This window comes from Halictus rubicundus, chromosome 9 (assembly GCF_050948215.1).
Source record: "Halictus rubicundus isolate RS-2024b chromosome 9, iyHalRubi1_principal, whole genome shotgun sequence".
Taxonomy (NCBI): Eukaryota; Metazoa; Arthropoda; class Insecta; order Hymenoptera; family Halictidae; genus Halictus; species Halictus rubicundus.
This window is the reverse complement of record NC_135157.1, coordinates 329,373-342,134: the sequence shown is the minus strand read 5'-3', so window position 1 is coordinate 342,134 and position 12,762 is coordinate 329,373. Positions and strand designations below refer to the sequence as shown.

The following is a 12,762-nucleotide window of genomic DNA, read 5'->3' as shown; positions in this document are numbered from 1 at the left end:
GAGATTGGGCGCCGCGTAAAATTTTGCTGAACGGTATTCCGAGATATCGAGAGTTTCCTCGCGGGCACAACACCGCGTCCGCGCCAACCGGTGCCCATAAAACCGATTAGAGTAATGCTTTCACGATCATATTTGTCCAATCTCGTGAACTCGATTTATCGCCTCCGCTGCGTCAATATCTTTTCTATTGCTTCACGCCTAAATGTCACGACAATCTTTTTCAGAGCGTTCTCTCCTATTTTTTCCCCTCTTCTTTTTATCCGGTCGGGTATGCCACTGCATATATCAACCTACGTCGATTTATATCCGATAAGAGACAAACAGATTTCTCGTATTATGCCAGCAACGTACGCATGAGTATGGTAACGCGACACGCAAGCTCCTGCCGGTTTCGCTTCCCTTTTCCGGGAACGACAACGTCGAATTCGATCACGTTTGTCCGGAATTTTTATTTATTGGATATCAATTTTTGATGCTATACAATACCTACGTACAGGGTGGAACTGGTAACTAGGCTGCATTATAACTTTAGCCCTTTCGCAGAAAAAGATTGTGGAGTTGTGCAAGTTTTAACAATTGCAAAGTGCAATTGCACTGACTTTTTGAATGTAGCCCTACACATCCTTTTATATTAATTGACTCCTCGTGCCATTCTGAACGGAAAAGTGTTCGAACACTATGTCAAGAAAATTAATGTTTTGTCAGATATTTCAAAGATGAATTGACATTAGTGGTCCTTCAATGAATTGATTGTTTTTGACCATTATATTTGCGATCGTTGCAAATTCTATTTGCAATGTTTACAATTACAATGGTACAGTAGATTTCTTAAAATTATATACTTAAAGTACAATGTTGATTTGAATTAATTATTACGGAAATGTTGATTATTTCTCACTTTATTATTATTATTATTATTTCTTGAATTAAACCATATAAGGTTTATATAGCATATACATTAGAAACTATACAATATATGGTTATGTTACAATATTTATTTTGGTTACTAATATTATCAATGTATAAATGACGCAAAATAAACAAAATAAAGTATTACATTTTTTTGTTTGTTTAAGAAAAACCTCAAGTGTCCTGGAGTAAGGGTACTTCCTCTACGTAGCGTGCCCGTAACATTCTCAAAACCGAATCGATTGGTTTCCCGTGAAATAAATCAGGCTTGTCGGCGATTAAAATTCATGCTCGTTACTTCGGCGCCGCGATGATTCATGAACGTTAACTTCGCCTCGTTTTTTGCACGACCTGTACTCCACTCACGTTGGGCAGCATTGGGTTAAATTGTTAAATGATCGTCGGGGTTACGTAAAGACGCATTTTGCTGGCGTCTCTCATTCGGTCTCTCTTTCTCTCCCGCAGTCGTTAGGACGCGATAGTTTTTTTTGTGGTGGAATGCATGTCGCCAAATGAACTGGCTGATTGTAAGAGAGTGCGAGGACCGGGGTCGCTCAGTGCAACTCCGACTAGTTATTAATAATTATTCAGATGTTTGTAAATTGAATTCGTATAGGAGTCTAATCTAAATCTACGTACGATTCCCTTCTTATAATTGACTCGATAAGAAAGCTTTATTCAGTACCGGTTGTATGACATTGCAACGTACTGCTAAATTATTGTCATCAATGAATAACAATTACTCGAAAACGAAATATTTGTTAAAAATAGTCGTAACTACATTTCAGTAATTTTGAAAAATTTTATGGAATGATTAACGACTTGTGGAGTAATTTGAGAAGCCTTGATGAATTTATTCGGTGGGAATATTAGTGCAACTGTGTTTGTAAAACAATCGTGAAAGATTCACTGCGAAAAGTGAAACAGAAAATATTAATTTATAGTATCATATTTTTCATTTGTAAACTATTTGATAGTAAAATAATGAATTAAGATTAACACTAGAGACGATCGTCACGCCAACGTTGAGTACCACTGCCAGCGCGACGCGACTTGCGAAACTATTTCGTTTGCGTTTCGAAAACGAAACATGATTTGTAACTTTGCCGACGTCTTTCGTATGTTGAAGGTTTGCTCTATCGCAAACTATCGTCTAATTAGATTTTTGCTTACATGTAGAATTCTTAAAATAAATTTTAAAATATCCTTTTGTACTTTAACTGTTGCTTGAACGTATTTCCGTATTCGTAAAGTAAGTTTAAACTGTGTCACCTTGTTCGGGAGAGTCTATAGAAAAGTTTCATGCAAGATAGAACTATTTCATTGTTACTGTCAAGGTGTGTAACCTTTGGAAACCGATTTTTTCGAAAACTAAAGAAATTTTCAGGTTTGTTTTCAGCTCACGAAAATCGATCAGAAATGCTTGCTCAAAGTTAGACGTCTAAATCTGTGTTGTACAATATTCTGAAAAGGTCGAAACGAAACAAGAACATTTCCCTGAATGAGATACTATATCTCCTGGAAAGAAATCGGAACGATGGAAGATATCTTCGATTTGAAAGATAATACATAGTACCTGCTACGGGTTTCTATGGAAGACCATCCGAAGCTGTAAAAGGTGTCACTGTCATGATAGAACGATAGATAGTTTACCTGTTAACCCTCGACTCCATTTCAAAAGGTAAATAGAGGTATATTCTGTCTGATATATTTAAATTCTAATTTGACAACTCTATTGTTAGTTCACAATTTCCTCGCAAATTTGCTTCAAACCTTGTTAGCCGCGTAGTAAAACCGTCAGTTAAACCTAGCACTCCCAATCCTCGAGCCGTCACGCGGAGTCCCCAGGGACGGCTTCCCGAGCCCTATACTCTTCTTTACTCATTTCTCCTAAAAAAATTGTTTCTTAAATGAAGTTTTATAGTATTTAAGCGTGCGATACTTTATGAACATTTTACATTGTATTTAGATGTATATTTGTAAAATAGTGAGCGTCTGAATTTCGCGGGGTCGTAGGTCCCGTTTCGCTTGCTCGCGACGATACTCGAGGCTTTTACGAGGTTACGAAGTATGCAACAACGCCTAGTTAAAATGAAGCTTGACATTTCGAATTTAAAACACATTTCAATATATATCTTCAACAAACTTAACAACGTACAAGGTTTCGGTTCCACATGGTTAGCTAGTTGTGTTCGGTGCGAGTGATTTTCGAGATCTGATTTTCGGTGTCGTGTTGTGTATTATGTCAGCTCTGGTCTTTTCCTATTGTCTATCTTTAAACTGTATGGGGTGACTAAAAGATTCCTAATTGGTGAGTGGGTGGTGCATTTTGGACGTCGGAGTAGGGATGCGCTTTGGTAAAACTATGTTTAGGCTATAAGATGAATTGGGTGCGAAAGATAAAAGAGAACGATATGGAAAACTCTCTCTAAGTCTTTGTATAAGATCTTCCTGTCAATGGGTTCACTGACGGAGGTCTCGAAGTGATATCCGATGACACCCAATCATTTTGAGACCGTCGCGTCGCGTCTAGTATCTCGAGCTGTTGCAGTCGACCGTGTTTACATCTCACGTTCGGTCTGCTTGATACCGAACAAATAGAAAGTAGATATACATACAAGTCTCTTCTCTCAGAATAAATATTCACTTCTGACTGCATTGAATGCCCGACTGTAACTGAAAATGCTGCATCGTTCCTTCCCAATCGGTTCGGTGATTCGATTCTTAGTTGTGGGATTATTTATTATTGTTCGGAGATAAAAGGAGGGTTGGGGTCCGCTTCGCGTTATTGCCCCTGGACTGACGCCGCGATGCGTATAGTCTGATTTTTCCTTTCTATACACTGTCATTTTTTCCCTAGAACAACGGGACTTCGGAACACTAAACTTAAATGTACAAACGACAATAAATAATTTTTTGAGAATTTTTCACCTAAGAAAAATAGTCCTAATTTAACGTTTTCCAACCTGTGAGCTCGGGAAGCCCCCCACCTCCCTTCGGAGTGCTAGAGTTAATAGTGAGGTACACGTATCAATACATTACTGTATTAACTAATAATAGAATTTTCCCGAATCATTTGAACTCCCGTTTCCCTAAGCAAAGGAAATTTACGATTTCATCGTTGGACACGATTCTGGAGCCGCACCGTGACCACGGAGATCTGTCTCAATTCCCTGGGCACAGTACAGTGCGGCCAATAATTATAAACTGGATCCTATTCTTAGATTTTTCAGAATAGTTAAACGAAAATCGGCGAAATCGTTTATACAATTTCATACTATAATGTAAAACTCAACTGAAGATGCAACAAACGAAAAGCTTTTTCTTTTGAACTTTGAAAAACATTCAATTTTCTATCGAAATTATGCTTTCAGCTATGAATTAAAAACTCGATATTAATTTTGTTACGTTTCCATTGAATATTTATATTTTTATTAATGCTTAAACCGAATGGTTTATTTAGCAAAATATTGTTACATGTAGCTTAGGTATTACATAGTTTCTAAAGTCTTAAGGAACGTTATTTAAGAACATTAAGAAGAAGTAAACGTATAAAAGTCTCAGGCCATTTACATTATACTAGAAATTTACATTTTGTAAATGACAACAAGCATACTCAAAAACTGTTTGACTATAACAAACTCCGCCTTTCCTAATAACTAAGTCCATCCTCTAGGGCGGAGGAGGCACCCCTCCCTCTGCACCGCCACACCAAGAAGTAACCTCCGCCCTAAAACACATGTTCAATCAATTAGTCAATTAGGAATTTGCTGTAGTGGGTGTCCGTAGTTTTTTGCGAACATTAAAACACTAAGGCCGAGCGGCGGTAACATGTATATGGAAAAGTTGTTCAGAATGACCTTGACAACTTATTTCAAGGTCATCGAAATCGGTGATGAGGACCAAATAGAAGAGAACTTTTGCACGCTAACAGGCATGATCAGTGGTTTTGTTGAACATGTCCCAAAAATGATACAAAAAATGTGCTCGAGTTTCTAAATATTCGCAGCACTGTGAAACGTCAGGATTCGGCCAAATTGATCACAGCAGGCACATTCGGTGTACTGCTACCGAAAGTAATCAGGAACGTTCACACGTACCGATACCATTCACTATTCCGCTCTTGTTCCATTTGTTGCAGAAAACAAAAGCGTGCGTTTCGCGCGGAAAGAGTATGCGGGCCGCATTGGAAACGCCATCCGCGCCGACATTATTCAGTCTACGGGCCTGTGTACTGCCCATTTACGTAGGAGCCTGACCAGCTGGACACCACAGCTAATCCTCCTAGCCTATCGGTAATAAATTACGGTTCTACAGTGACCCAAGCGTTTGGGCTCGTTAGCGAGGTGTGTGCAGGTGACGATTAGCATTTGGTCGCCGGCACGCTGCCGTTACAATATCCCGGCCTTTCACGTCGCTAAATTATTCCCTCGCCACCGGATCGACGCCGAAGGTTCGACACCTCGAGGAGTAAACGACCGCTGTGATTTAACCGGACCCTCTCCTCTCTCACCCGGGACAACACTGTGTACAGTTTGTCCCACGTGTTTCTCCGAATCCGCGTACGGTTTCGGTCTGCCTGATAGCGAGGAATTTGACTTGCTATCTGGCACAGTGCGTTGACAATCGACAAAAATCATGAAAATAACTTAATCGAAAAACTTGTAATTTTATGACAGAATATAACGGTTACAATGATGCTTACTTGAAAGTTACAAGGCACACAGGAGAATAGTGCCGTGCAAAGTCCAATTGAACAGCTTTGATTATGCAAGAACAAAAGTATTCTAGTATTTTGAAAACGTCTTGGTGTCACCTCCGAGGATACGTAATCAAAAATACAGGTTTCCACCAAAAATTTCAATTGTAATTTCTGTAGAGCATTTCAAGATTACTGCAATGTCAAACAAGTACAATTATCGTGTAATCTCTTCTATATCCCACAAATTTCTTCTGATACATTATTTCATATCATGTACATTTTACGAGTAACGAAATTTTGTCCGGAAAAGGGGTTTTTCAGTGCACTGTGCCTGGTGGCAATTTACGATGTAATCTCGAACAATACCCCCGCCGCTGACAATAACCTATTATTGTTTTATGAACCTGAGGTTTGCTTTATTGGAATTCGATATTTACGGTGCGTTCGCCAGGTAATTTACGCGACATTGTGGATCGGTTGTCCCCGGAATTTACAAAGGCGACACCTGATGCACTGTCATCTCAAATGGTGGCCCTGCTGGTGACAGGTACGGTATTATCACAGGTTAAGTGTCACAGGTTCGGGTCCGTGTTGCGACACTTATCCGGATAGGTACTAGATAGTAGGTCTCATAATTAATGGAACACACTTTATATCACAATAACTTTTTTCTATAAATGGACCAAACGACTTCAGTTGTTTTGCCAAGCTAGGTATATTAGTTTAATGCCAACGGCCACATCACGTTGCAAAGATCCGATTCTCGTCCGATCATCGAAGTTAAACAGCGTTGAGCGTGGTCAGTACTTGAATGGATGACCACCTAGGAATACAACATGCTGTTGGCGCTTTTTTATTTTATTATCAACTCACGATCAGATATATTAGTTTACTAGATTATATATAATGAAAATGTCAAAAAATTGCGTTTAGTCTGAATTACGAAAAAAATAGTGGAAGTTGCTTTGTGCAATTGTTTTATTTGGGCTTGTAACGAAAATTTAAAACATGTGTTTTGTAGATTCGTTATATACATGCTAAAGATTTCATTGAAATTGGTCAATTGGTTTGCAAGTTATAGATTATTAAAAATGGTGAAAAACTTTGATTTCGTGATTTTTAACCTACTTTTGTCTTTTTATTCTATCATTCGGCGAATTTCAAGCGGGAAAAAAATAGACGACACTATTCAAAATACAAAAATACGCGACACTTAAGCGAACAATGCTGTACCACTTGGACAGGGACGAATATTAAATATAATTATAATTTAATTGATTCTACTAATTTGATTGCATTTTTAAAGTACGCTTTGAAGGTTGCAATTATGATATCCATAAATTTGTAAAATATAAGAAAACTGGTTGTTTCATTTTAATTTTTATAAAGTGACCAATGGAAATACAAATTTTCCTAACCATCTACAACCTCATTGTAATAATAATCGTCTAATAGCCGAATAACTCTTGTCACGTTTAGTGATTGATAGTTCTAGTGCTAAATTATATTAGTTAGTATTCAAACATGTTGCACTACCCTTGTTTCTAGGAGAGTAAAAAGCTTAAATTAATTTACGTTCTCGGTAAGCAATAAATAAGGGTTGATAGTTTTGGCATATGTATGTTTTCATTGACAAAGTTACTAAAACGAGATTCGAAATGTTAGTTTACGAATAATGTAGAATGAAAATAGAGTAACATAACCGGAACAGTTGAAACTTTCACGCAATCGAATTAAAATTTATCTGCTGCTATCGCTGCTACATGTTAGCTCTGTCTAACATTCCGTCACTGAATTCGACATATTATCGGTAGCACCAAATCAACTAGTGAAAGAAAATCATGTTTCGTTCCGCTTCATCATATTTCGCGTTATTAATTAGATACTAGAAGATCGAATTATGGCAACTTCTGTAGCCCGAGATGCATTTATCAATCATGCATTATATCCTATTGTTTTCTCCTTCAAATATTTGTCAATCTTGCTTTATCCGTACGTTATATCGACACTATCAAATATGTAGTATGTTCTCTGATATAAGAGAAACACATGAGTAACAGTACGAGGGAGGCTCTTTAATGATTAGATATTACTAAGATTTATAAAAATAATGAAGTAATGATACGAAGCAAAATCATTACATACTACCTCAGAGTTTCACAGATGAATGGAATATCACTTTAAGGCTTGTGACGGGGTTTTTACAAATATAGGACCGTTTTAATAGTTTTACATGTTATTATAGAGTTTACGAGGTAAAACGCAATACAAACAAATTGAACAAATGATGTTATATTTAATTTATATATGCGTAATACATCTATTTCTAAAATATATACAGAACAAATAACAAAACAATATATAAAGCAAAAAATAATAAAACTACATATAACTATCTAATACAGTAAATATCCGCTGTAATTCCATTGCGCGGTTCTGGTGAGGGACATTCAAATGAAATCTGTGGTTCTCGCCGATCGTTGCCTTTGAAATATGTACACAATGCGCGGTGGAAATGTAAGTGATCCTCACGTCTGTATGGCCAAAACCAGGGACACACAATCGGATAGGGACAAGAAGGCTGAGAAAATGTCTTTCTCTGATACAATGATGCATGTAGAAACGGACAGCGAAGCTCGAGAGCCGTCGCCTCCGAGGAGTGTAACATAACACGATTGGGTATATCGGTAACTACTAATCCAATTACAAAACTTCTTTATTTTTCATTATTTTGTTTTTTTTTTTTAATGAGACTTTCACCAACATATTCGTGGCATTTGTCTGATTACAATGAAACCAAATATGATCGAACTCCGATGATATTTACTTGTGTAATGAGCGAGGAATGTTACTTTCCATTACAATTATAGTAACGAAAAATTAGTGTACATATGATCCGAATGATATTGTGTTTGGTATCATTTTAATCAGAAAAATTCCACAAATATGTTAGTGAAAGTCTGGTAAAGAATTAATTCATAATAAAAAAGTTCAAGTTTTGATTTAAAGGCCTGAGCTCACGCCAGTCTTTCATCTTTCCCGAACGCTTCGACTCTCCGCGTCTCTTTCTTTCCCATACGCTGTCCTTCTTTGCGTCCGAAACTTTCATCGCTCATTACACAAGTAAATATCATGGGAATTATATCAAATTTGGTATCATCTCATAAAGAAATAATGAAAAATAAAGTTTGTTTTGTTATTGAATTTGTAGTGGTCTTGTGGTCTCACACCGATATACCCGGCCGTGTTATGTTACACTCCTCGGCGGCGGCGGCGGCTCTCGAGCTTCGTGGCCCCTCACGGGGTATAACCCGCAGTGGTGTGGGTAGTTCCAGGGAACGGAAAATGTGAGGCTTGTAGGGAATTACAGCGAATATTCACTGTAGTATAATGTATAACCACTAGCATGGTTATCAAACAATTCAGACGACGAAGTTTCGTTATTCATAGGATTGCATGAAAGTTCTGGTTGATTAATTAAAACTAGCACTCTCTTAGCAAAGAATTTGTATCTTTTTCTTGGTACCCTCTATAATTATTTATAATAGGATCGGAAGCAATTAATAGTATTGCCATTAAATCATAATTTGTGAATGACCAAGACAGATGGGGTCGTCTACAGAACCCGATTGCCTCGCTTACACTGCACGGATGCGGATGGTTGTTACGAATCGATCAGTTTTATGCGGCGAATTCAGAAATCGTTTCGATGACACGGATATGGACAACGAAACCCTTTCTGAGAAACGGAACACTTTTCTCTTTCTACGCATAATGAGAACGAGTTTCGATGTGTTCTCGCGCATCCGCGGCGGTGTTGCGAGAGGCAGCCTATCAGGTATCAGCAGTTGATTTTTTTTTCAGAATCCATTCTATACAGTTTGAACTTAATACAATAAAAATTTGAAGATCTCAAATCTTTGGGACTTTCTAGTTCTGCATTGTTAAAGTCAACTAGAAAATGGCACTTAAAAAGAATCTTCAAGTATTGTAAAAGGCAACTTCGCGAACATGAATGTAAACATTTAATTATGTTAATTGATTGGTGCATAAAAGCTTAAAGAATTAATCGTTTTGATAACAAAAATAAAATATTCTTTATAACAAAAAGAAATGTATGATTTCCACGTATTACGGTTCGCAATTTCCACCTATGTATTGATTTCTATACTTGCATCGTAATAAATAAATTATTATGGATATCATCGGTCTCAGCAAACATTCCGGAAAAGGCATAAATGGGTGGTAAATCTATTTTCTGACATGACTTTTTCCCACCTTGATCGGGCATTCGGCCCATTGTGGGAACGTCGCGTTGAAGGCATCCGCTTGCTACGTGTAAAGGCACGCGAGATCATTTACAAGGGATTGGTATGAGAAAGAGTACTCACCGGGTTTGCAGAGCCTGCCCCAATGGTAAGGATTGCAGCATATGTATACAGGGTCTTTAGCGGAATGACAGACAGGAAGTCTCTTGAGCTCGGACGAGTGTGTGAGATCTGGCCACCGCCAAATCTGGCAGCAGAGCAGGTGAGGATCGATCGGTGCGTTATCGAGCGAGCCTCGAACGGGCATCCTGCACCTTTCCGGCCTGATCGGCGAGGTGCTCGAGTCCTCCGAGCCCGAGTTCTGATCGTCGTCGTCGTCTTCATCGTCGTCGTGGTCGTTCTCCAACGAGGACGAACGATGATGTCTACGATGATGCCGCGAATGGTAGTGGTGGTGATGATTGGCGTGATGATAATGGTGGTGACGATGGCTGTAATTGAACCGATGGGAACGATAGTATTGTTGCTGTTGGTCCGGATGATCGTAGGCATCCTCCGGATGCTGGCGGGGCACGAGAACGCACGAGCCAAGATCGGCGCCGCAGCTCTCGACGGCCGTGAGCAACATCTCTAGCTGATTTTCCTTGAGCGATTTGAGGAGCTCCTTGCACCTTAATAAACGTACGGGATCCTCGTCATCGTCCTGACTCTGATCTCCGCCGCAACAACCTTGGTGCAGTCTACTCGTCGAGATACGACCACCACCTCCTCCTCCTCCTCCGCCGCCTCCACCGCCCCTTCCTCCACCACCGTCGCCGACTGCACCTCTTGACGACGCTCCACGCGCTCCTCTGGTTGTTTGGCCCGTCGTTGCCGTCACGTTGCTCGTGTCGTTGTCGGTGCTGCTCGTGTTGCTTGCGCGATGAATACGTGACGAATCCTCTTGAGCTTCACACTCGGTTTCATGCTCTCCACGGACCTTGGCCTTTAGGAGACGTCTAGTGAGCGCCGTCCGTTTGCTCCAGAACATGAACATGAAACAGGATTTGCGGTACGTGCATTTGGGGGCCAGTACTTTTTAACGTAGCCGCGCGAAAAATAATCAAAAATAATCGGAGGAATCAGTGTGGTTGCAAACGTGCACCGCCGCGACACAAGACCGCGAACACCGCTGATCTACCTCCCCCTCCGCCTTTGGTTCCCTAAGTTTTCCTCCCCCGTAACCGTTTCGCCAACCCCGAGAGGGTGGCGTTTACCGCGAGAAAAATGTTTTACATACACCGTCGTCTTGTATACACTGTCAACGAGGAAACAAACACACATACGACGACCGAACCGAACCGAACCGAACCGATCCAAATCACAGACCGAACCACAAGACGGTCTCCCCGCAAGCTTCTGACGGGGCCAGCGCCGTATATTTATTTGCACGCTCCGTGTAGCTCGCGCACTTTGGATCACGGTCTCGAAATAGTGTGACAGTTCCCTATCGCGGACGGTCTCCGGCTTCACGCTGCAAGTCTTTTCGAACGATCACCAGTAGTGGAACACCGTCGTGTTTTCTCGTCGTTCCCTTTTTCCTCCTTCTCCTCCTCCTCCTCTCTCGGAAACGAGAATAATCCGAAATTACGAGCCGCTTGGCAAGAGACACCGGATTAATGTGGACTAACGGGATAACTTCTACCCTCGTGGCGTAGTTCGCGCCGATATCTTTTTCAAACGCGTAAACGAGGCTAGGTCGGTTCCGTCTCGTAACCTTGAACTCTTATTTACCTACGTGCCGCCGTACACAGAAACTGGCCAGTCGATTGGTCGACGTCGGTAGCGTGCGCGCGTTGGTCCGCGTAGAACAAACCGTACGGGATTCAGTCACCGACCGCGTCCGATGTCTCGTTGAATCCACTCGCTTTTATCACGAGATGATCCTCGAATGTAGATATTGTTCCGTGTCGAGAAGGTTTTTCGAACCTCGCGCGTGCACACGGCACCACCGTGACAACCGAGAGAACCGTTTTTCGAATCGATGAACACCATTCGTCGAACGAGGCAGTCGTCAAAGCACCGGCAGAAAATATGCTCCACGACTACGTTCAAGTAGAACGCATAAAAGAACCCCAGTGAAAAGGCACGAAGGCTTCGATCTCGTCCATAGATGTGAACGGACGAACCGCAAGGTTCCAAACTCGCGCACTAATGGTATCACGATACACTTATCCGCTCCGGATGTACCAGCAGCACGGATCGGTGGCGCTCACACAACACCGGTTCTTGACTTTTCTCCGACGTTCTGTATCGACAGGCGGCGCCTTAACCTCGCGACCCGCCACACGCAAACAAGCTTACAAACGCACGCGCGCGCGCACACACGCGGTCGCGCGCTTTTATATTACCACAGAGAATACACACGATCCCTGAGTGGTTTCGGGAATCAAAGTAGCACTGTCTCGTCGGTGGGAGTGCGCGTATGTGTATCTTTCCTTAAGAGATTACTCTGTCGGCCACGGTGTACCACACGGCTTGATCAGTGTCTTTCGAATCTCGCACGTCTAGGCCCCGCAGGACACGAGGATGGTGCCGGTCTCGTTCTTGGTACTCCTTTGCCCGAGCGGTGGCCAATGCCGGCGCGCCGGCACCGCATAACAACAACAGTAACAACAATAACAACGACGACGAAGACGACGACGACACTTTAACCTCAAATCCGAGATTGTCGCGTCGATCACTCCCCGTCATCCGTATGCGCGTATCACCGAGTGACATTTTCCGCTTGCATCGTCTGTCTTATTCTCTTTCTTTCTTTCTCTCTCTCTCTCTCTCTCTCTCTCTTTCTTTCTTTCTTTCTGGCTCACTGTTTTCTCACTATACACCGTAACACACTTGTCG

The 12,762-nt window shown here is 41.1% G+C and overlaps 1 protein-coding gene, 1 long non-coding RNA gene and 1 pseudogene across 2 annotated transcripts in view; 1 reads left to right on the top strand and 2 right to left on the bottom strand.

Moving 5' to 3' along the window:
- Positions 1 to 10,921, bottom strand: part of Dad (Daughters against dpp) — a 128,915-nt gene extending 117,994 nt beyond the window's left edge. Inside the window, exon 1 of the mRNA XM_076793723.1 lies at positions 10,003 to 10,921. Coding sequence (XP_076649838.1) covers positions 10,003 to 10,915 — 913 coding nt within the window. The 5' untranslated portion in view covers positions 10,916 to 10,921. The remainder of the gene's footprint in view (positions 1 to 10,002) is intronic.
- Positions 1 to 12,762, bottom strand: part of LOC143357321 (uncharacterized) — a 214,155-nt gene that overhangs the window by 128,705 nt on the left and 72,688 nt on the right. The window lies entirely within an intron of this gene.
- LOC143357597 (5S ribosomal RNA) lies at positions 6,340 to 6,459 on the top strand (annotated as a pseudogene).